General features: G+C 30.7%; 2 protein-coding genes across 2 annotated transcripts; both read right to left on the bottom strand.

The window, feature by feature from the left end:
* Positions 1 to 1,463: 1,463 nt before the first annotated feature.
* LOC148275561 (uncharacterized) lies at positions 1,464 to 6,528 on the bottom strand. The gene is made up of 2 exons (XM_088235532.1): positions 5,078 to 6,528; positions 1,464 to 2,061 (listed from the first exon to the last, which is right to left on the bottom strand). The coding sequence occupies exons 1-2, from the start codon at positions 5,294 to 5,296 to the stop codon at positions 1,765 to 1,767; spliced, it is 516 nt and encodes a 171-aa protein (XP_088091658.1). The 5' UTR covers positions 5,297 to 6,528; the 3' UTR covers positions 1,464 to 1,764.
* A 5,726-nt stretch (positions 6,529 to 12,254) lies between these two features.
* LOC148275560 (E3 ubiquitin-protein ligase MARCHF5-like) lies at positions 12,255 to 19,459 on the bottom strand. Its single transcript, XM_088235531.1, has 5 exons — positions 19,383 to 19,459; positions 18,807 to 19,020; positions 15,617 to 15,862; positions 14,475 to 14,665; positions 12,255 to 13,363 (listed from the first exon to the last, which is right to left on the bottom strand). Exons 2-5 carry the CDS (start codon positions 19,005 to 19,007, stop codon positions 12,928 to 12,930), a joined length of 1,074 nt encoding a protein of 357 aa, XP_088091657.1. The 5' UTR covers positions 19,008 to 19,020; positions 19,383 to 19,459; the 3' UTR covers positions 12,255 to 12,927.
* Positions 19,460 to 25,740: the final 6,281 nt, after the last annotated feature.

Raw genomic sequence — 25,740 nt, 5'->3', positions numbered from 1 at the left:
ACCCTCTGTTCACTGTTTCTTTTACGCATGTATATTTATTTATTATATAACCCTGAAGAGGGCAACGTGAGTTGCCGAAACTAGTCGGTTGTGACAGTAAATAAGTGGTTCATAAAACAAAGTAATTTAATTTATTCCTTAAAATATAACAATGAACTACAAAGTTAGTGCTACAAACATCCAAAATACTATTTATAGCTCATTTAGAAAGCATTTCTGTCAATGAATTACTACTCAATTTCATCACTTACATTTAAATAATAATTTTATCAATGTTTCATATCTTTAGTAACAATCTCTATCATGATAATTATTAAGATTACATGAATAATAAAGCAAAATACGCATTTAATTCAATAATATGTCATCATTTAAATAAATACCACAGATATCATAAAAATAAATACAGAAATTACTTCATTTTTAAATGACTTACTTTGCATTCTAATTCACTAAGTTAGAATTTTCATACTGGTGGTGATCATTCCAGCAAAATTAAATCATATAATAAAATCGGGCAAAAAAATGTTTAAGAGGCAAGTTTCTTTCTTTCTAAATCCCGAATACTTTTATCGTGCACCTCAAATACCTTTTTCAAAAAATTGTTAAGGGAAATGCAGCATTTGCTATTTCTTAGATACATCTAGTATAGGAATAACGTGTCTATTTATTTTACGACATTAGTAGCTCTGCTCTACTTAAATTAATTATGTAGCTGTGAAAATTATGTGAATTTTATTCTAACCCCAATTTTTTTTTTAAGAATTCTTACATTTCTTATAACAATTTGAAAATAAATTAATGAGCCAAATTCGTATGTAATGTTGTGTTCATAGAATTAAGAATAATCCAGAAACCGCATACAAGCATCAAACAGAAGGCGACTAAACTGCTCATAAATAAGTATTTTTACATTTTGACTCATTAGTTTCTTTGTAGACGTCGCTCAGTACACAACTCCTGATTTTAATTCAACTGTGCCGTGTTGTGTCCTTTTAAAATGTAGAAATACTGCTATGATCTTAAAGAAACAAGATGGGATCACATTTCATGTGTAATTAGCAAATGAATGTGCCAGTAGCAAATACATTACTTAAAAATTTAATTATTTTTCCATATGTCAGATTGTCGAAGAAATCAAAATGGACATTTCGTTAGTGTTGCCAGGGTAGTAAATTTTTTTTACCCTACTTTGCTCATCTAATGAGAGAACTAATGAAAATTGGACCTCGGATTAAACAACTCTGGTGGACATTTGACCGACATTATCTTTAAAACATCAAATATTATTTATCATGGTATAAAAATATCCGTTTTATGTAAAATAAAATTTGTGTTATATTTTAAGTTCAAAGTTCATCAATTCAATTACTCTTATTGAATGACCCTTTACTTATCTACTCTGTTGTGTCAATCAATATTTCCGCGTGCACAATAAAATTTTAGAGAAATTAACAGATTGCTTTTTTTTTTTTTAACCTTACATTTGTGTTATGATTATATTTTTTCCCATCGTGCAACATTACGCGGCGACATCACAAATGCGCGCGGCGAAAGTGGGACATAGTGGGGGGTTTTTTGGACACAGTCCAATGTATTCAAATATGATTCTACGTTCCTTCTGGACTATTCTTAATTCTATGGTTGTGTTATTAAAAAAAACTTTTTCCACCTTATTTTTTTAATAAATTATCACGTTTTTATGTATGTAAATAGTAAGTCTTAGAAGAAATTTAACAGCACTTGTATAACAATGCATTTCAATTAAAATGATGTTTCTTTTAAAACAACCTTGAACACATTTTCAATTTCTCTATCCATGTCAGTTTTGTCATTTGAATCAAATTCAGAACTATTTCTATCTTTTCTTCGTTCTTTTTCACTACTGGATCGTGTCATGTAGGTACTTTTTTCACTAACTCCCGTGAACGTCGAATCGGGGTGCTGTGATTGGTGCAGATCTAAGTTATCCATAGATCTATTAGTGTTGCCATTGTGCAGATTATGCATATAAGATTTTCCATGGACATGGTACTCAATCTTAGTTTTTTCTTCTCGTGTCTGAAAGATAAGAGATTTGTTATTATTCTAAAGGATGAAGGAAAAACCTAAAGTAAATGTTTGCCAAGATACACATGTTTACAATGTCTACAAAAATAAATAATTTGATAAGGAATGACTGTATACTGGCTATATTTTACTCATGATCTCATAATTCAATATTTGGGAAGTAATATTAAATTAAAAAAATAAACCTATGAAAGAAAAATAAATCATAATATGATGTAAAGAAATATATAATAAATTTATGTTTATTTGTAGTACAACATTTTATGTTATTCAATATTTGTATGTAACCACTTACCGACTTTTCTCTTTCTACTGGTTTCGAGACATACCCGTCTCTTTGTCAGGACACTATAATTTCAATATAGCCCATTATACGATGTTCGATTGTAATGGTCATCCTGTACCTATTAAACTCACGCTCCTCCCTTCATCCCCTCCCTGTTTTTTCAACTATTTCTCCCACAACATGAAATATTTTCATAACCTAATCAGTGCATGTAACGATAGCTTATTAAAATGCACGGCATGTTGGTTTTGTATTTTTGTGCAACAACTATGGTGATGGTGTAAAATGGGTTTTGCATGTTGGTTTTATTCATGTCCTGATGAAGAGACGGGTACGCCTCGAAACCGGTAGATACAGAAAAGTCGATAAGTGGGGTTATACACAAATATTTAATGATGTTAATTTTTTAAAAAGCCAATCGGCTTTTTATTGTTACGTTATGGGCTCATTATTATGCTGATGATACCCAAATATACTTTTTCTGCAAGCCGATGGATAAAGACAATTTACAATTAGCCATCTCTCAGTGTATAGGTAAAATAGGTGACTGGATGGCTGAAAATCGACTTATCCTTAATCCATCTAAGACCGAAAACCTTTGGGTTGCAACACCAAGAAGTTATATGTTAACAGATTCCTCTTTAAACACTGGACCTTCTATTATTCCTAATGTCGAGCTTTTAGGCGTTCATATTGACGTTGAACTTTCGCTTGAAAGACAAATCAGCAAGACAGTCAGCGCATGTTTTTACCAGCTAAGGCAAATTAAGTGTATTCGAAAACATCTACCTAATGAGGCGGCCCGTCTCTTAGTGAACGCATTTGTGATATCACGAGTCGATTACTGCAATGGAATATATGCTGGCCTCCCTAAATATAAAATGGAACGATTGCAGTCGATTCTGAATGCAGCTGCTAGGCTGATCTTTGGTGTATCAAAGTACGATCATATTACACAGTTGCTTCAAAGTCTGCACTGGCTACGTTTTCCTGAAAGGGTTGAGTATAAGCTGTGTTGGTTAATGATAAAACAATGCATAACACGGCTCCTCAATACTTTAAGGAACTCTGCATTCCGGATGAGTTGGCAGATAGGCGCCTCACTCTCCGCGAAGGTGATACTACCCCAATTACGCAACCAGAGTTCCAAATTTGGTGATTGAGCTTTTGCAATGGCCGGACCTTTGGTGTGGAATGCCTTACCTTCAGAACCACGAAATTGTGCAACAGAATCGCTTTTTAGAAAAAAATTAAAAATTCATTTATTTGTGAAATCGTTTCCTGATTTCAAAAGTGCTACTGCTTAAAAGGAATACAAACAAAATACAAATGTGTATGGGTAATTTATAAAATTAGTGTGTAAGTGAATAGTAATTAAGAGTAAGCTGATAGAATTAAGTATAATGTACAGCGCCCTTGAAGTGATTATTCACGAAAACGGCGCTATAAAAATTGACAAAATTTATTATTATTATTATTATTTATCTGCTAGATTTTTTTCTAAAACATTAATAATTGTCTAACTCTTTACTTTGAATAAAACATCACGATACATAAGTAAATGGAGAATTTATCATTATTATAACAAAAAATCCCACTAGATCAAAAATAATGGTATTTATTTGAACGTGTGATTGGAGAATTATTTATTAGATAACGAGTTAATGGTTAGATAACTTATCATAAAGATTGTAATGCGTATGGTAATGAAACCTAGCAACAGATCAATTCGCATTATGTATTTATATCATATTAACTTTTAAAAGTAATTATTTCACATCTACCCTGTCAGGTATTAAGCCCAGGACCCCAAAAATAGTAGTCGAACACATCAACCACCACACAACGAAGCAGACACAGGCCTCCTACCCGAGAGCAGCGTCCACAGTCCTGGTTCTTTTTCAAACACAGAACACATGAGATGTTTAAATAATAATAATTTTTCAGAGTTTGCCAATCATCTCATAAATTCAAACCACGATATTAATAAGGATACATGAGTTAAAATTTTACATTCGAGTAATAAAAAAGGAGCAAAATTAAACAACATTGAGGTATTTCACATTAAAAAAATAATATTCCCTAATAAATTATCAAATACCTTTTCAATATAGCCCACTTTTTGATTTACAAATTAACCAATCGTCTAATATTCAACCCCTTAGCTCCTTCCCTCCCTAATCCCCACCCCTACAAACATATCGCTGAATATTATTAACCTCATTTTAGTGCATGTTGGGACATGGTGGTGTTTGCATCCCCTTTAACTCTGCATGTAATTTATGTATTTTTTCGTAAATACTTTTAATACTACGGTGATGGTAAAGGTGAAAGAGCATTTTAGTATTAGTGAGTGTCCTGATCTTCAGACGGGTACGTCTCGAAACGGTTGGATACAGATATTTACTACAGAACAGAACTTTACGTTCTTCGTTCTCCTGGACACGGAGCATTTAGCAGAGCACAGAGGTATATTATTCTTTTTGTAAAACTAATCTAAATGGGATACTAATACCCGTATGCAGAGACAAACCTTAAGGTGAGGAAAGTACATTCTATTGTCTTCACCTTCGGGTTATTCTCTGCATTTGAAATTAGAATGTACTTTCCTCACTTCAAGTTTTGTCTCTGCATACGGGTATAAGTGTTGTGATGTAAGTGTCAATATGCGGAGTGACATTTGTTTACCAATACGTAAACTATTTGGGATTTAATACTTACTTCATCTCCAAACAAATCTTTCCCTAAGGCTCCTCTAGCCTTAAGGTTTTGCTTCATCCTTCCTGAACGAGATACTGACAGCTTCCGCTTTGTATCATAAGGGGGAGAGAACTCCTTGTTTTCATCTTCAGTTGTCAAATCCGGTTTACTCTTCGAATATTTCTTTTTCTCCGATGACAAAGTTCCGTGTGAAAACAAATTCTTGAAAAACTTTGCCATTTTGTACAGCACTTTCAATACGGTGATAACAATTAATACTAGATCATCTTATCATTATCGCTTTAAGTTTTATCAATAAATTGCAAAATATGTTGATTTATTTTGCTAAATACACACTCAACATTAGAAACACCTTGCAAGAAACAAAACCATGTTTATTAGAAAAAATGACACTGTTTTTCTACTGTTATTCTCTCAATCAATTGACATTTTTCATTTTGTCTCATTTGATTTTCAATGTGCACTCATGATACGAAAGGTTTATATTGACGCAACATTATTAGGGAAAGTTTAAAAGCATTCATCCCAATACTTGTACAATGTTGAAATATAATTTTCTTCTCCGATTGATTATCTTAACACTTACAGCCACTAATTGTACCCCACAACAAAGTGTATCTGCTGACTTGTGGGGACAGGTATACTTATCATTAAATTCTCTTATCTATAGATAATAATATAATATGAAGTGCACAAATGCGAAGAAAACAATATATCCGCATGTGTTTAACTCAGGACATCTTAGAATATTTGCTCACTTTGGAGCTGTATTTGAGATAAGATATGAATATTTTATCTGTTTACAAAAATATTGATTGTAACGGGAATAATACGAGAAATACATTTTCAAATAAAAGATAATCAATCGATGATGTATGATATTGCGTAAATTTATTAATTTATTATTTAAGCTATATGCAAGGACAGAATTTTGTATGCACAGTAGAACTCCAATTATACCGGACCCCATTCGGATAAACAAAAAATAGAATTTTTCCTGACATGTGGAAATTGGGAAAAAAACTATTTTTAAAGAAAAAAAGCTTGTAATTAATTAAATGAAAAGGCAACACTTTTATATGCTAAGCGTAAGTCCATTTTTTGGTTTGTTTATTGTTTGCTGTTAACTTTTTTGAATATTATTGCAGTTATCTTCACTTAAAAAACGTGTAGATGTTAAGCAATATTCCATGCATCAAAGTTTACTGTTTTTTAAACAAAAAAAATCAAATTGAAGGATACGTACAGTTCAATTTATGACAGTTGTTAATAAAAAGAGATTTATCAGGACCTTTTAAAATTATAAATACGATTTGTTTTGATAATAAAAAATATGCCACTTTAATTTAAAGGCCAAGACACAAGCTAGCCCGGCCACAGGCATTTTATTTTTTTACACAGTTTCACACTCTTTTACTTTTAAAAAAAATTATAATTCAATTAAAAAAAAAATACTCCCAAAGTTTTATTGAATTACAGCGAAAATTAAATTACTTTGAGGTGGTTTTTAATGCATTTAAGAGTACCTTTAAACTTATTTGATCTGGGATTATGAGAGGATTTTTTAATAAAATTTCTGTAACAGACATACAGAGAATGATAAAAAAACAGTTACTGTACTTCTCATGGGATTTAAAAAAATTCAATTTGAGATTTCAATCACTATATCTTAGATATTTATTTGCCTAACTCTCCGTATAGAATTAAAGAGTTCAATCATTAGTAATATTGCTACTGTTGGAAAGATGCAGAGGGATGTTTCTAATATCTGACCCTTTTAACTACAGAATAAATAAAACACATTTATAAAACTATTGTTTTTTTATTAATTTGAAATTTTCCATGAACAAGATATACAAAATTATATGGATATAATATCAAACCAAATGTTACAAACTCACGGTGTATTTTTTTACCACATTCTGGAATATAATAATTTCTTTATATTAGGTTTCTCTAGATTATACCCAAAATTTTCACCGCAATATGTTTCTATGTGCAGTAATGTTTTGGTTGCTAAGCTGAGATTGTACTTTTTGATTATTAAACTGGATTTTTAAGTTGTAAAAATTATATTTTTACGAGTAATCAAGTCGCAAAAGTTGCATTTTGACAAGTATGTAAATAAGTTGTAAAAGTAGAATTTTGACAAGTCATTACGTAAGTTTTATTTTGTAAACGAATCCTTTTAATAGGTAATCCTAACCATGGTTATTTGTCAAATACAAACAGTCAAATCTGTTGAAGAAAATAACAGTATTAGAATGAAATTCTGAATGTTGTTATTCAAACGAAACTAGTAAACATTTTTTTAATTGAATTTTCTTCTTTACATCATTGGTGAATCTGAGTATTTTGTACATAATAAACTGTTGTTCAGATTGTGGTAGAGCATGACATTTTAAGTTTATCATTATTAGTCCTGATGATGGGTTAGAGAGAACCAAATTTAGACCTAATTCACGAGAACCTTTAAAGAATGTCTAAAACTTGCTATCTTAATCAATAACTTCCAATATAAAATACATTTTAAACACTTTTTTGTTGAAATTATAACTGAATTTTAGATCAAAATTTTTAAGGTTTGACAATTTTTTTATATGCTGTTAATATTAATTTTAAGAAAAATCAAAGAACTACATTAATTTTGTCAAGATAATTAATTAAGTTATGCTACCTTTAAATAAATAATTAATTTACTTTTGTTAAATTAGAACCAATAATTTTTTTTAGACATTAATAAAATCTTAATACATAGATATCATTAGTTGAATAATTTAAAAGATAAACTATGTATTATTTATTACATACGCATTTATATAAGTTATTTATTTTTATATTTAAGCGTAGGTGTGCAGGATATTATATTCAGGGTTATTCTGTTAAACAATTATAAAAGATGAGTTAAGTTATTGGCTATTTAAAAAGCCAGTTTTATAAAAAATCTTATAAGATATATTTATCACATAAAATAACATACTGTTAATATGTTGATCACGCGGAAAAAAACCTTTGAGATAAAATTAATAGAATCAGTTAAATAATCAAATTTCTACTGTCGATTTTATTGAAATTTTCAATGTGAATTTGGGAGCAATTTTAGTGGATTTGTGATTGGTCTATTTGTATGAAAATGGACTAATTTAGTTAAAGTTGGATCAATTTAACTTTTTTTTTTTAATTAACAAAAATAGATTTGTATTAGAATGAATTCATTAGCAGTAAAGTTGGAGCTAATTAAATGGGAAATTTTCGTTTGCTCAATACAAAAAAAATTCATTCAAATTATTGACATTTCCAATTCTCCCCTTAGTAACATTCAGTAATTTGTGATTTTATATAAGCATTAAAAAAAATGCTTAATGTTGAGTGTTTTTTTTTACTGTAAAAATTAAGCAGACAATAAAATAAAATAGAATTTTAGGAGACGAATTAAGAAAAAATCTGTAGAAACGGGAAAAAATGTAAACATTGGTTGTTTGATAGCCAAATAGTAATATGAGAGTAAATACACTAGAATTTCTTTTTACACAGGGGATATGTTCCACGCAGTGCCGTGAAAAATAAGTCTATTAAAAAATAATAATGTTGGACACGTTTCCTTGTATAAAATTCATTTTGGGATTTAAAAAAGTGAATTGTTTACTATTTATTGTAGCTTAATTTTATTTCAAATGCATAACAAAATACTACAAAAAATCGTGATCGAGATTATTCACCATGAATCGGGTTGTGGTCCTATGGCTAGTGTCTCGGACTCTCTGATCAAAGGTCCGTGGTTTGAATCCCACTACCCCAATTTGATTTCCATTTTCTCTAATAGTGATTTATTTACAACTCGTTGAAAATAGCCCTCAAAATTAAATATTTGGATTAATCATAAAAATGCATTTATTTAAAATGCATAAAAATGCAATGCATTTATTTAAAAAAAAAAAAAAAAATTATAGGATAATTTAATTACTATTAAGCGTTAAATTAATGGTAATTTTTTTATTTTTTTCACTTTTGTAATGTGTTATTTCAAAATGGTGTAATAAGAGGTTCCAGTGTATTTTCTATTGAGTTATAAAGAAAAAAAAAAAACAAAATGAAGAAATTGAAATATTTTTGAAAGAGAACAACCCTGCGTATATTTAAAACTAATGTATAAGTCAAAACTATTTATAGTGATATCAAATAAATAAATGTGTAAAAATAATTTTGTATGCTTTGTAAGTCTATTCCAAATTTAAAACACATTGTTCAAATGTGTAATAGACTTTATACAAATTATTACACATTGTATAAATGAGCAATGTTCAAATAATATTAACGCATTTCTTACAGACCACCTTATTTTTGCATATAGTTACTATTCATTAAATTATTAAAAACAATTTTGTGTTGTAATAAAAAACATGGGTATTAATTTATAGATAACTTAACACAACATCGTCAGGTTTCTGACACACGTTGGTAAATACAATTTTTTTTTAAATGAGATGTCTTAAAAATATTTCATATTTTATAAATGCAAAAAAATATTTTTTTATAATATTCAACTTGCAGTTTTACGTGAATTGTTGATTTGCGATGAACTTTTAACTTTAAATGTGCAATATCTCACCAACAATAAAATGTAGTTACCAAATTGTGTGTGAAACCCGACAATGTGTACTTTTTTCCAATTTTGTAATTTTATTACTGCCTTGAATAACTTAGTATTTTGTAACATTGTCTTCTTTCTAAATGTAAGTCAGATCTTTGAATTATTTCTAGTATTATGATAAGTTTTATGTTGATTTTCATTATATTTTTTCAAAAATTCAGTTAAGTTTTGATTTTGAGCACAAATGTCATGGTATTATATATATATTTTTTTTCTACATACATGCTAATACTTGTATTTAATTTAACATGGGCTTGACATTTGGTGTAATGTATTTGTTAATTATGTTGTGATATCAAAACAAAGACGAGGAAACTGAAATTTTATTTTAAAGGTATAAATAAAATTACGTTTTATTATCACAACTGACCAGTTTCGGCAACTCACTTCGCCCTCTTCAGGGTTATACAATAACTTATTATGTAACTAATTAGAAACTAGTAGGTTGTGAATAAGTGGTTCATAAAACAAAGTAATTTTATTTATACCTTTAAAATACAACAATGAACTACAAAGTTAGTGCTACAAACATCCAAAATATGAAATTTTATTTTTAAAACATGAATTTTTATTTATCTTCTTTTGAAGAGCTGTTTTTTAAAGTTATTTTAAAACAAACTATTTAATAAAATAATTAAAAGCCAAAGAGGTGCATGTAGCTTATGTAACTAATAATCAAAATTATACAATTGAATTGTGCACAATTGTGTACAATTGAATAGGAGATCAATATACGTTTCAACAAAACTATTTTTTAATTACTTTTTCGTGTATGGTACATAAGAATGTAATCATTTTCACATTTGATATAAAAATATTCCTGTTTTATTTAATTATATTTCTAAGGTGTAAAATAGAACTATATTTGAGGATAACTTTTTAGTTGAGGAAGACATCTATGTTTGATACTGGATTGTACTTAATGGTGAGAAATTATTTAATTGCAAAACAATTATATATGTAGGTACCTACACATTGATTTTATAGTTCATTAGTCACAAATCTTCTCCGAATTATAAGCTAAAAGCTTTCAGTAACTAGCTAACTAGCTTCAGTTTCCCGTCGCGATTTTTTATCATTTTACTGATTCTATTAAATTATCGATCGGGGATTATTATATTTTTTAATGCTGCCAAACTGCGAGGAGAGGACACCGTGCAAAGTGCAAAACAAACGACAAACAGACGAGCCGAAACTCATTGACTTAAACCACGATCAACTAATCTTTCCAATCCGTGAATTTATTATCGCGGTCCGGTTCCATTGTGATCCGTCAAGTTGCTCAAGGACTTTTAATCGACGTTGATAATCTGCGATTGAGCTACTGAACTGAATCAATTCATGCGGATATAAAAAAAATCTTTTGTATTCTGTATGTACCTAAAGGAAAAGATGAGATTAAGGAAGAAAATGCAGATGTTTTTTCAGGCGTGATTTAAACAGAGGTGTGCCAGAAACATATTTTATAGTGAAAGGGAGATGGTTCCACAGTGAAGCCGCATGGACACTACGAATTAAAGGAGGAAGAATTGTGGAAGGGAATTAAGAGGGTGCTTAGAAAATAAGTATAAAGAGGTAAACCACGAACTGATAAGCGTTGAAATTTTTTACGGAGGTATTATTTATAAAAGAACCCAGAAAATACAGGCTACATGTTAGGGAAGGTTTCCTAAAAATTACTTAAGATTATTCCAAAATTAAGTGCATAAAAATACCTCAAAATTCAATAAATAGTACGAGTATATCGCAATTCCTATAGAAAAGTGTCACAACTTAAAATGTATATGTAATACATATTGTCACCCTAACTTGTAAATCTAGTAAGTCCACAAATGGTTAAAAATAATATTTTGGCGTTTTTTGTTACGACTTCAAATAATCTATATGTGTAACTTGTATAAAATAAAAAAAACCTCGCTACTAAAGTAAAAAAATTTTTTGCTCTTCCCTAAACAAGAGTAGGTTTGGGACAAGTTTTACAAGTCAGGCAGACGATATGTAGTTTCTAATAATTATTTAAGGATACTAATATGTTTTTACGGGACCTTATTATAGGCCCATGTGATAACAGAGTTAACCCTTTTAGACCTGAATTAATTCCTGTGGATACAAAAAATATTTTGTCATTTTTCGATATATACATCAAATCAGTTTAATTTTAGTGATATAAATACATACATATTGGAACATATTGGGGATACAAGTAATTAAAAATTAAACTCGCTACTTTAAAATTTTGGTAGATACGAGAGTTGGCGGCCTCCATGGTGTAGTGGTCAAGACGCTTGACTCACACACGGAAGGCTCCGGGTTCGATTCCCGGTGAGAACACAAAAATTAAATGTGATTTTTCTCAAGCCTGGGTGTTTAGTGATGTTATTTACCACTGTAATTGGGCCTCCTGGCCTGTTGTGGTGCAAAAATAAATAAATCTTACGTTTCATTTATATATGTATTATAATGGCAAAAGGGTTCAATTGAATTTATAATTTTTTTTTCTATTTTCTTATGCGGAAAATCCAGTTATTTTGACTTTGTTAATTTTTAAAGGGTGTACAAATGAATTTTTTATTATATCATTCAATCGTGTTTATTTTAACATGATATTTTCCAATCTTAAAATCTTTTGCCATATCGTCACCTACTTTGAATACAATATACGTCACTAAATGATAACATTACAGGAGACTATAAAATTTTTATAAATAAGTAATTTTGTATGAAACTTTAGTGATTTTTTTACCAAATATTATGTTTGCAAGGGTACACACTGTTTTATTCAAACTACTGCACGTACTATGACAATTTACTGACTTGCACTGTAATTTTCATTGAGATACGCATTATAAGAAAAATGTGTTTTACTTTAACAATTTATTAATTCAAATGACGGGGATAAATGCTATTTTGTATGGTGAAAAATATTCAGTCGTAATTTCAAATATAGAAAAAAAAGACTTATATTGTATTCGAATTTCTTAATTGGTGGTGACGATTTTGGTAATAGATCGTGAAATCTTTTTCACAAGTAAAATGGTGTTCGATACATATGTACATAGCTAAAAGCGTCATTCATTAATATAAATAAATACAACGATCATAAATTAAATGTATTTCACTAACTACTGATTAAAATTAAGGTTTATCATCTAGTCACCAGGTAAGCGATATTTCGAACTCGAATTCGCACGGCGTCCAATCACACGACCCGTTGATCGGACGCAAAGATGGCTGAATCGTCGACAATTTGGCCCGAGTTTTCAATCAAATTGTGGTCAACGGTGGATCTGCTTGTAGCTCTGGATTTATTGACGTATAACTGTATATTATCTTCTGTGTAATCGAGAATTTTTCTCGTCGAGTAGCGTACGTGTAATTTTTGTTTGTGGTAAATGTTCAAAGCGCCTTTTACTACGACAAATGTAAGGCCTCCCAGTATAGTTCTGTGGAAATTATTTTTGACCGAACTAAAGAGAATCTTGCCTACTATTGTTGAGATTGTGGGAAGAATCAACGCTCCACATAGTACTCTGGTTGGAGAGGCATATCTTCCATATATTTGGGGATTTAAATTATTCGGATCATTTCCATTCACGGCTTGCTCTGATTGGCTGGTATTTAGATCCCCTTCGATTCTGTAAGAAACCAAAAATAAGGTTAAACAAACCAAACCAAGAAGCTGGACTTCGAGGCCACAGCCTAAACCCACGGAAGCATTTCTTAAGCATTAGGGTTGTTGATGGTTGCAATAAGCCACAAGAGCTGGTCTCAACATGTAGTTTTAATAACTTCAAAAATGGGCTAAATATGTTTTGGAAAATTTAAATTATGCCAACTTTTGTTAAATTAAACTTCAGCATATTGGTCCCGTATTACAATGGGGAGATAACATTTATCTACAAAATAAAATAAAGTTTTCAGTATGAAAAATAAAATATGTATACATTTTTTTCTAAACATGTTTTATTACTTGTAATTATTGGTAACTTGTTACCGATGAAAAAATGACAAATTTTGATACAAATATGCATACACATTTTCATACATAATATAAATTTTAATTTATACCATCTCGATATGTACCGATGAAAAAAGCATTTGTAATCGGAGCTTTAAGCTGCTAGCTTAAAATAAAAACAATAATTACATTTCCAAAGAAGCAATTTATTTATTTAATATTAAAACGAGTATATGAAGGATTAATTTTAAATAGACCAACAAAAAATGTAGATGTTTTTAAAGATAAATATTTGCAATCTTCTTATTTATTAAAGAGAATTGAAAAATGACATACACAGTAATCCTCAGTTTAAGTGCTTTGTATGGGAGAACATTATCACTGTCTTTGTCATGTAAATCAAGCAAATATTTCTTTGTATTTAAAAAAAAATATGGAAAAAGCTGGTCCTGGGAGGAAGGTCGCCAGATATTTTTCTACTCCTAAGCGGGTCGTATTCAAAAAGGTTGAAAAACACTGCTTTAAATTGTTAAAATAGATGATCTGGTAAATGGAAATAATGGTATTCACAAGAAAACATTTTTTAGAAAGTACTTTCAGTGGGTTTTTATACATGCTAACTTTGAAACTAAACCTCGGAAGATTTAGATGATTTCATGAGTTGATAAAGCGAAAAAAATGACATGACTGGATTTTTAATTTTTTTTTTTTCAAATTTTGTCATTTAGAGGGATTTATCAGTATTCCGACGATATACAAAAAGATTTATCAAAAAGCATTGATCTTACTCTCCAAATGGTAGAAATAGTGTGAGTCTGGGTAGCTTGCGGCAGGTAGAGCGTAGAGCCGCTAGGAGGGCGTCCTCCCAGCGCAGAGCTCTCCAGCATACCAGCAGTACAGGCACGGCGGGCAGCAACACCATGAGGACGAGGGGATCTGCCCCCTCCAGCATCTCCAGCCCCTCTTGATGCCCCACCACCTGGAGACATCATATATTGAAAGCGGTGTTCGAATATATCATAACATAGGTGTGAAAGACTCGAGTTGAAAATGCCTTACAGGTGAGCAAATTAAGTGAAGATATGTCACTTAACACAAGGCATTAACCATAACCGAAGAGGCAGAGGAATTTGACAAGCTAAAAGATGCTGAAACCAATAATTACACTATTTTATTCATGTATAAGATTAATAACAACCGAGATGGCGAACATTTGAGAGAAGGAAATATGGAAGACTAGGCAGAGCTTATGACCTGTCATTGTGTTGTAATAAAAGAATGACATTCTTTTATTTTCATAATAAGATTCCTAAAAAATAACCCAAAGCACAAAATAGCAATGCCAAATGACTGAGCATTTGTTTAAGTTACAAAATATACAACTGAATGAAATAAGCAGTTTCAACAGATATACGAGGTGTGTTCAGAAAATAACGGGAATTTTAAAATTTCGCGGGTTTGGAGAGTCCGATTGTCAACTGCCGCAGACAAGTAAACAATGAATCCAGCTGAAAATTTTAGCATACTTCCGGGGCATGCATACCAACATAATAAAAAATATTGACAATCAGACTCTCAAAACCCGCGAAATGAAAAAATTCCCTTTTTTTTTTAACACAACTCGTATCTTGACCTGTACACCACTCACCTACTTGTTAATTGGTTGGTTGGAAAACACTTCTCCAATAATATAATAATAAATTTAAAAGTAGAGCTCTGTAGCTACCAAAATAAACTAAGCGTTGAAAAAAATGGCTTCCCGGAAATCGGAAATCTATCACAATGCTGTAATTGGTGACCTCAGAGTATAGTTAATTATTTTTAAAAAATTCATACGTTTTTGAGAAACTTCTCTGTACAATTTCCCGTAGCACTGAGCTTTCTCATTGTACTATGTGCAATAAATTTTTTAATAAATTTATCTCAATACCTGCATGACAGTAACCGCTCCGTACGTGATGGCAGTCCAGTAAATAGAACCGAGCATCACGCCGCCCACCACAAAGGGGCACAGCTTGTGGGTGACCTCCTCCAGAGAGTCGAGGACTCCCACCAGCGGTCCCATGGGTTGGAACACCAAGATATACTCGGCCTTGCACTGTGGGCAAGACACGCTACGCGTTGCGCTGCCTTTCTGCATCTCGTTCACCCACCGTTGCAGGCACGCTTGATGAACCTGGAATATAAAACGCGGATTATATTAAACTAGCACGTTACATGCTGGACTGTCAACAGCGTAGGTTGAGATCAGTAGCGGTCACACGTCTCAATAGGAAAAAATACCCATCAATTTGCCATAATCATAATACGGGTGTTGATTCATATGGTCCACCCCTGACCTATTTTGAAGTGGATATTAAGGGTTTTGGTATCTAATTTTTGACGTGGTCCTTCTGGACTTCATACACTTCTATCAGCCATGCTCCTACATAGCAGGTCAGAGGTGAAGCGTATCAATCAACCCTCGTACTAGACACTCCAATAAGGATCTGATTCTACAGAGACGGGTTAATACCTCGTTGGCTCAAAGGCAAAATTACTTTATTGGTCCATAAATATGCAACATAACCTTATCCTAAATTAATGGAAGGTGTGGTGGTGTTGCCAGGCCGAGGAAAGTGTTGGCCTCATTCCTACTTGGCATTGGTCGGGGGAGAAAGAGAAATTGTTATCCGATGTAAGAGAACGTAAGTTGTTTTCTAGTTTTTCTGGCAGTATGACTTAGTGATTTAGGTTATTGTAGAATATGATATGCAAAGTTGCTTTTAAACATTAATTTAAAAATGGATTTTTAATAAAAATAACTGAAAAAAAACATATTTAATGTCTTAGAACGGGGAAGCTGACCCTAGTTAGGCAATTCAACTGACTCATCAGCAAAAAAAAAATGCAGGTTTGTAAAATTGACAAAAAATAATTATTTGGCCTTTTGGATCTCGGTTAATTATCAGATGGACCACTTTAACAGTTTATTTTCATATTTTTCATATCTTTATTTATTATGTTAGTAAAGCTAGATTTGCAAGAGGACTATACAACTGACAGGACAATATTGTCTCATTCTAGCTCCGTGAACAGCCACAACTGCACAGGACAGGACATTGGAACAATAAAAATATTTTTTTTTCTCCAAAAATTCTTAGAAATAGCCTTCTTCTTCATACTCCTCTTGTCTCATCTAATTATCGGTGAAATTCATATTTATGGTAAATATTTAATAATTTTTATGTGATAACAAAATCATTAAACATAGATTTATTTGCGAATAATCATAATGACGTGCGGCGTTTGCTTTTGAAATAATTTTGTGTTTTTTTTTTTCTTTTGGATTTAGATCATTGTTTATTTCTGTACCTTAGAGGCAGACGGATGCAAATCCAAACGTCAAATGTTCAACACAAGCCTAAAGAATCTACTTTCTCTAAGTGATTTATAATCATTTATAACCTTAATTTGTATACTCAGTATCTTAATACATTGGTTCATTCATTATAAGACTTACATTTTTTCAAAATCAATGGACATAATCATAAACTGGATTCAAAAATCAAAATTTCATTTCATCAAATTCTGAATTTGCATCCGTCTGTCTGCCTCTGAGGTACAGATTTTATGTTTGAGAATATTTATTATATAAATAGAAGACGAGTGATACTTTAATCCACAAATTTGGAATATCCAGTGACCGGTTTCATCGCTTTCGCGACATCTTCGAGACTGGTATCTTTATTAAGGAGTTCAATGTATTTATACAAAACAGAGGTAAGGATAGTGGATTAAAGTATCACTCGTCTTTTATTAATATAATATATTACAATGAACTTTCATCAAGAATTTTCACTTACAAACTTAAATGTTTGAGAATATATTTTAACTTGCTGTGGTACTACTCGTGACAACATGTATGTGGCTTATTTGTTTTGTTTTTTATATATGATAAATGCAGCTGTTGGTTATCCAAATAAAATAAAATAAAAATAATAAAACAGTAAAATAATAATAATAATATGAAAATTCTAGTTCACATGTGTAACACTGCAAAAATGAATATGTGACGACACCCTCACACCGAGCAAGTTGCTATTGTCCTACGGTCTTTTCCGTGTGGAAAGAGCAGTGTTTGCAAATAATACTCTCAATTACCGAAAGAGGAGAAAGATATTGATAATATGACAGACATAAACATGAGTAATTAAGAAAATTGACATAAAAGTACAAATCACTATTTAAAAAATATTTATTTATTTTATTTATTTGGATAACCAACAGAAATAATTATCTTATATATATATAACAAAACAAATAACAAAACAAATAACAAATAAGCCAATTACAGGTTTTCACAAGTAGAATCACAGTAAGTTAAAAAAGATTCTCGAACATAGAGAAGAAAAAATACTACAAATTATTTCGAAAGCAAACGCCGTACGTCATTAAGATTATTTGCAAATAAATCTATGTTTAATGATTTATTTATTACATTAAAATTATTAAAAGTTCACCATAAATATGAATTTTGCCTATAATTAGATGAAACGAGAGGTATGTGAAGAAGAAGGTTATTTCTAAGAACTTTGGAAGGAACGTTGATAGAAATTTTGAATAGTAGTTCAGGACAGTCGATTGAACCAGAGGCAATTTTTAGTAAATAAATTATATCAGCTATTTCACGAAGTTTTTGCAGAGGCAATATGTGATGTTTATAAATATATATAAAAGTCAGCTTGTTCAAATAATTTTCAGTTTTTTTACCAATATAAGAAAACAATATTGACAGCAATATTGTTCAGAGAAATTACAAATAAATACATAGGTAATGTGATTCGACAGATTTTCATGCATATATGAATAACATCGAGCTATTTATATTGAAAAATTAGGTATATAATTAATGAATTATGTGTGCATTTTTAACATTGGCAGTTCAAAAACCCACAAAATTAGAATTATAAAAAAGATGAATCAAGTTCCGCGCACTTTGATCTTGCAAATAATATAATCTGAACAATATGGAAGTGCAATGTTTAAAAAAAATGATGTAATGTTTTAGCGCATTGTTAAGTGTACATGAGAGGAATGAAATATAAAAAAAATATTGTGTAAGTGTGAAAAATTCTTACCCATTTACTCGTTCCTTTACAATTGCAAGGCTGGACCCAGGAAGCTAATGTATCGTCCGATTCGGTTCCATAGCAAACCCAGCAGCATTTTTGCAAAAGACTCGCACTTTCCGGCCTTACATCCTCTCCATTAATTGATCCACCGACGGATGCTTCAGTTTCCGACATAATAAAACGCAGAAACCGAGAAACAAATCGCATGAGACAGCACCACCTGTCAAAATTATTAAGGTTACACAAATCGTCTAACACAGAATTTTCGACGAAGACGCAGCTGATCCACTCGCGATTGTAACTAAAATTTAAACACACATAATTTACTTGTCGACTTTAATTTAATTTGTACTGTTTCCTCTTAGAATATAGTATAATTTACCGATCTGATAAATATATATTTTAGCGTCAGAATGAGAATCATTCCCGTTCTCAGACAAAAATATTTACAAGCGACGTCTGGGAGGTACCTACGTATGTATTCCACTTCAGAGATTCCACATTTCGCATTTTCGGTTCCCACGAAAGAAGAGCACAGCTGTTACGAGTGCCGCACAAGTAGAAATGAAATAAAAAATATACCTATTGAACGAAAGAATGCAGCTATCGGCAGTAATTTTGTCAAAGTCTGGTGTGATGTTGGCTACACGAGGCAATAGACCAGCGTGAAGTTAGCGTATGAATGGTTTTTATCACGAAATTTGAAAATAATATTTAGGTAGCTAAACATTTTTTAAATGAAATAACATTTAACAATAGTTTATTGATTTATATTATTTACTTTCATTGAATAAGAATTTTAAACATAAATTAAAACGTTTATTGTAATGATGAAGTAACTTATATTTACATATAAGTTATTAATTTTTAAAAAAACTTGGTACACTTCCAATTATTTATTTTGACCAATTAACGTTTTCACCCTTCTAAGTTATTACATCATTACAATGGAATTCCATCAAGAATTGTCAATAAATAATTTCAATAAAATAAAACGTTTATATTTGTGTTGCGTTGTAGTGCTGCGTTGGTTTGGACATGTAGAGCGAATGGACAGCGAAAGAACGGCTAAAAGGATCTACGATGCGAATGTTAATGGATGCAGAGAACGAGGAAGACCGAGAAAGACATGGTACGATAAAGTCCATCAAATACTTGAAGATGGACCTGTCAAAAGTAGGAATAATCGGCGTGCGTGCACGAGAAGATGTATAAAAGCAGAGGAAGCGAGGTCTGTATGCAAATATAGAGTGATGTGGCGTTCTATCCTCTCTGCCTATCCCTACGGGGAAACGGCGTGATGGTTTGTTGTTGTTGCTGTCGTTTATATTTTTTTAATACTGTTTGGCGGCCTCCGTGGTGTTAGTGGTCAAGACGCTTGACTCACGCACGGAAGGTTCCGGGTTCGATTCCCGGTGAGAACACAAAAATTAAAATGTGATTTTTCTCAAGCCTGGGTGTTCAGTGATGTGATTCACCACTGTAATTGGGCCTCCTGGCCTGTTGTGGTGCAAAAATAAAAAAATAAAAATAAAATAAAATAAAATAAACTCCAAAGTAATACCAAATGCATAAAATTAAAAATATCTTAATTCTATGACCAAATGGTAATTAATGAGCAGGATTATTTTAATGTTTTAAAGAACTATTGATTTATTGATTATACAAATTTAAATAACATATATCTACGCTTTACATGATGTTTGAGAGTAAAAAAGCTAATTTTGCTCAATAAATGTACCAAAATAAAAATAAAACTTACCAAAAATAGCATTAAACTCATTTATGAAGCATTTATTTTATTAATTTACATATACGCCCAATGGGCATTTAAAAAAAACATATTTATGCGTAGAAAATTATTATAAAGACAAGTAGAAAGACGACATAACGACATTATTATTTGATTTGCCGTATTTTACGGACAATAAGACGTAACGGACCATAAGACGAACCCCAATTTTTGGTTGATTTTTCAGAGTAAAAAGTGCGTCTTCTGGTTTAAAAAATCCAGTACTTACCTAAAAAAAATATTTTTTTGAGGCATGGAAGCATCGACCTATTAATACACATAGACGGGCCCTGAGCTCTCAAAAATGATGACGCTTAACTTATGCCCAAACACTCAGTCATGTCCATCGACTTATTAATATATATAAATGTGTCGCATAGGGTAAAATATCTTTAAAATTATTGACACGAAAACGTTCAAATAGTTACTGAGTAAGTTTATTTTTAACTAGGGCTGCATTCAACGAGCATGCATATAGTACTAACAATTGAAGGATACTAATTTTTGGTATATAAAAAAGTTTGTATTTTAATGTTAAAAATCAACATTCGTTTTTTATGAATTCCCAATCGGATTTTTTTAAATTCCTTATAATTTCGATCCACTTATTTCTTTTCACTGGATTTTGGGGAATGCAAAAATAATATCTACTCAATATTTATTTTATTTTAAAAACGTATTCCTATCAGCGAATACTTGTAAGTAAGAAGAGCTTCGCCATTGTGCCGCTAGGCGTAGTTTGGCGTTTACAAAAAATAATAATTTTATTTGAATATTAATTATTTAAAGCTTTGTTAATCACCCACAAACAAATATTTACCAATTAAAGTTATACACTTCTTTTTACAATGTTTATCCGAAAGATTTGTACACATTTCCTGACACAAGCATGCATTTTGGTTAGGATTCTAATTCGACCTGTCTGGCTGGCGGTCGATGAATGACTAAACACGCGTTGGGCATGACTGAGCGTTTAGGCATAAGTTAAGTGTCATCATTTTTGAGAAGTGTCATAATTTTTGAGGGCTCAGGACCCTATGCATGAAAGGTATTGAAAAATAATAAGGGTAGGTACTTTAATAAAATACTGTATTTTTTAAATAGTTTTATTATGTAAGAAAGAAATTAACAGACGGAATAAGAGAATTCATGATTAAATTACACAAATTTTAGGTAACTTAATATTATTTTATCACTTACATTGAAACCTATGTTAAATATTGCTATAGAAGAGATTATAAAATATCATTCTTAATCATAAAATTCGTTTCTTTATAAGTAAATAAATAATTTTATAATATGAAATACACAAAAAATAATACAATTGAATAATAATAAAGTCAGCAAATAATCGATATCTCCAAGTCTACATAATTTTACGATTTATTGAGATGAAAATATTTATACTATTTCGTTAAAAACATTTCAAATTTTGAATAATACTCATTAGAGTGGGCCAATGATGTATGAAGTTTTTTAAATTTATTTTGGCATCAAATTGAAAGGGGTATAAAAAGTTCCATTTTGGATCACATTGAACGTTAAAATTATTTGAAAAAATATTCCATACTACTTTTGGCCTTCAACCGAGGTTTGAAGTTTATCACTGTCTGAACATTTTGTTAATTATCTATATTGATATAAATATTTTTTTAGTAAAGATATAACTTAATCACATTACAAATTCTAACACGTTTTAAAACTACCGAAATGCATTAAGTTTACACTCCGCGGAACTGATTCCATTGAGCGCTCAGGCGCTAATGACGAAAACAATGGCTCATTAAAACAGTGCTAGCCATTTATTATCAAACAAAGTGCATCTCACGCCCTCAGATCCTTATTTAATAAGGTTTAATGCACATTATAACATTTAATTGGACTGATTTTGTTACTTAAATTCGAAATGACAGACGGTTTATCGCAAAAAAGTGTTTTTGAAAACTTCAAGCTCTGGTTGAGGGCCAAAAATAATATCGAATATTTTTTTTGATATTTTTTTAAATATTTTTTGCATTCCGAGTAATCCAAAAGGCAACTTTTTAGACCCCTTTAATTTCAAAGTTCGGAAAAAAAATATCGGTCCACCCTAATACTCATATATGCGTATTCATAAATCATAACATCATAACGAGGACTTCAGCGCAATGAAAAATTGGACACAAAAAATATTTTATTACATGGGGCAAAAATTAGAGCATTAAATTGTACGCCAAAGTTTCTTGAAAATGCATGAAAAAAATAATAAATGATCTGCTTTGAATGACATCACAAGTTCATATGAATCAACCAGTGATAAGAGAGTTGTGAAAGATTTTCGGTTTACGATAAGTGAACGGACTAATCGGCAGAACTGACCGAGAAAAAGCGGAAAAGAACTTAAAATGCCACACGCGGAGTATAAAAAAAACTTTTTTTTAAACCACTGAACTTCCTCGTTCTCTTTCTACACTTAATGGTACATAGGGCACTGCATTGATACGCCAATCGAAGCGTATCTTGTTCGCTTTGTGAAATATTCTAGTGTAAAAACACTTTTTGAATAAATAACAAAAAATGAGCTGACTAAACAATGAGGCCGATGTATTAGCATTACGCGTATTAGCAGTTACGAAAATATGCCTTTACATTAGGATAAAATTTAAAAAAATAAAAATAACATAACAGATCACAGAAAGGATAAAAATTAATTGACTTTCTTAATAGCCTAATTCTGAAGATGCCTATTTAGGTGAATGGGCTCTTTGGCCAAAGTAAAACTTAATCATTAAGTATGAAGTTTTATCAAGAAAAATCTACCAGAAGCATAAATTTTAATATTTTAAATCTCTTTTTTATACAAATTTAGGTACTGAGACTTTTTTGCATATATTTTTTATTTTGAATTTTGAAAAAGAGAACACAAAAATATATTATTATGTGTTCTAATAAGGTTCTAATATTACATTGTATGTATATATGCATATATGCATAAGTTATTTATAAACTGTGATGTTGACCTTATGTTTGAATTTTGATGTTTTTTTCCTCATAAACGTTTTTTCCAGCATCATAATATTTTTAAACTGCGTAATAAAAAATATAATTTTGTGTCCTCGCTTTTTCTCTTAATGGTAGACTGATTTTTTCCTTATCTCTATTGTCGTTGTTATGTTGGCTTTAAAATTTTGTTCACAAAAATCAAGGTATTGTAAAATATTCATTGTCTATAAGTATGCTAGTATTTTTAATGAATTTAATATCGACTTTACCCTAGTGTATCTTGTTTTAAAAAAAAATCTTTGTTCTGTAATCCGGTCAATTTAAATTTTTTAAATCCGTTTTGGACAACAAATTCAATCAAAATAGAAACTTCAATGTATACTATAATGTTATGGCATAATCAGATAAATCAAAATCTCAAGTCCGGTCATGCCAAAAGCAGACGCAACCGATGGGCATTTATGACAAGCTGTATGAACGTGGATGAAGCTAGGAATGTATAAGATAGACGTGTGTGGCGGTCCATCTATTTTTTTATTTATTAAGGAAAAAAACAGTTTTTATATAAGAATACAAAATTTAAAAAATAGTATATACATCCAGTTAAAGTTTTTCACAAATATAATGAGAGATCATGTTACACAGCAAAGAGAAAAATAATATCTTATAAAATACATGAGAAAGAAGAAAAAAAATAGCTCGTAAGAAGGTTAAGGGATGAGGAAATGGAGTGGAGGAGAGGAATTTTCATAAAATAGTTGACCAATTCAAAATGTTGATATCATAATAAAATAAACATATTCAAATGAACATAAACTTATTTACTATTAACCATTGGCGTGTTATTATTCTAAGCAACATATACAATAGAGGCTTATCGGGTTATTCCTGTAAAAAATAAAGATTTTAAAAAATTAACCAGAATTGAGAATCTGTCATCAATAAATAATTAAATCAAGAAATTATTAATGAACACATCATTTGTAATATACAATAATTAATTTCACACATTTTGCATTTACTTAAATATTATTATAAATACTTACATTAATCAAGAGTTCTAATTTAATCATGCACAACCAGAATTTTATAACTAACAATATAAATATAAATAATAATAAATATGACTAGTTAGTTTAGTATTTTCTAATAATAAATATATTAAGTTGAATGTAATATTACACAATATTATGCATAGTATATCTAATATCACTGCTATGTTTTAGATTTTAAACAAATAAAATAAACCATTACATTAAAATTCTTATAAATCTATGTTAGATGCAGAAAAAATACAATTCATATTAATCGTACACAAAAACGCTGGAAATATTTGAAACGCTTGCTTTAAGATTTTCCATTTTTAATTATGTACATATTATGTATTATGAACTCATTAAAATATAACACTATAAAGAGATAACACCTTAGAACTTTTGAGTTCCGAAACCGGTGAACGTTCGCATATAATATTGATTTCCAACAAAGTAGGGTCCGGTGGGGAACAGTCTAACATGGGGTACATTATAACAATAAAAATATTTCCTTTATTTTTCTTGACTGCTATACCGTTTTTTCTACAACCGATGAGAGCTCAATATCTTAATACAGAGTTAATTTGATAACAGAATTTATGTTTTTTAGAGAAACACACCAACTCTGTTGCGTGTAACAAAGGTGTTGAAAATTGTTGGTTTTGATTTTGTTTTAACAACAAACGTGTAATGGACGGTTCGTTGCTACGCTTGCAATCTACCCGAGTACCTACGGCCCGTTGTTTTGCCGTAATATGTAGCTAACTTCGTGATTGATAATCCTAGTATGGTTAAAGAGGGCCGTGAATTATTACTCGAAGGTTTTTACGGTAATTCCAAAATGTTGTTTTTGCTAATGTGAATCAGCGATTTAAAGAAAGTCGTTCGTTGCTATTCTGAAAGTCAAGCTTTGGTGAGTAAATGTGATACCTATTTCATCTTTAACCGTTCAAAAAATCTGTGTGGTTCATAGTCCACGATCAAAGACACACACACACACACACGTGCTAAATAATTTCACCTGAAATTATAGTGCGACGACCGATGAAGCAAGTCAGCGTTTTCTATAGAATCCAATGCAACATATTATGACGCGAGCGAGATCCTGCAGTACACCAACATCGTCCCTACC

This window comes from Micrasema longulum, unplaced genomic scaffold (assembly GCF_059751315.1).
Source record: "Micrasema longulum isolate JH-2025_06_02 unplaced genomic scaffold, ASM5975131v1 h1tg001386l, whole genome shotgun sequence".
Classification (NCBI taxonomy): Eukaryota; Metazoa; Arthropoda; class Insecta; order Trichoptera; family Brachycentridae; genus Micrasema; species Micrasema longulum.
Note: the sequence above shows the minus strand (reverse complement) of the source record. Positions and strands in the feature narration are given on the sequence as shown.

Bases quoted from the DNA above. Each gene is read 5' to 3' on its own strand.
- LOC148275561 (XM_088235532.1), bottom strand. From the start codon at position 5,296: ATGGCAAAGTTTTTCAAGAATTTGTTTTCACACGGAACTTTGTCATCG. The intron at 2,062-5,077 runs GTAAGTATTAAA...CTTATCTTTCAG, and splicing joins AAGATTTGTTTGGAGATGAA to ACACGAGAAGAAAAAACTAA.
- LOC148275560 (XM_088235531.1), bottom strand. From the start codon at position 19,007: ATGCGATTTGTTTCTCGGTTTCTGCGTTTTATTATGTCGGAAACTGAA. The intron at 15,863-18,806 runs GTAAGAATTTTT...TTTATATTCCAG, and splicing joins GTAAAGGAACGAGTAAATGG to GTTCATCAAGCGTGCCTGCA. The intron at 14,666-15,616 runs GTATTGAGATAA...TGATGTCTCCAG, and splicing joins GAGCGGTTACTGTCATGCAG to GTGGTGGGGCATCAAGAGGG.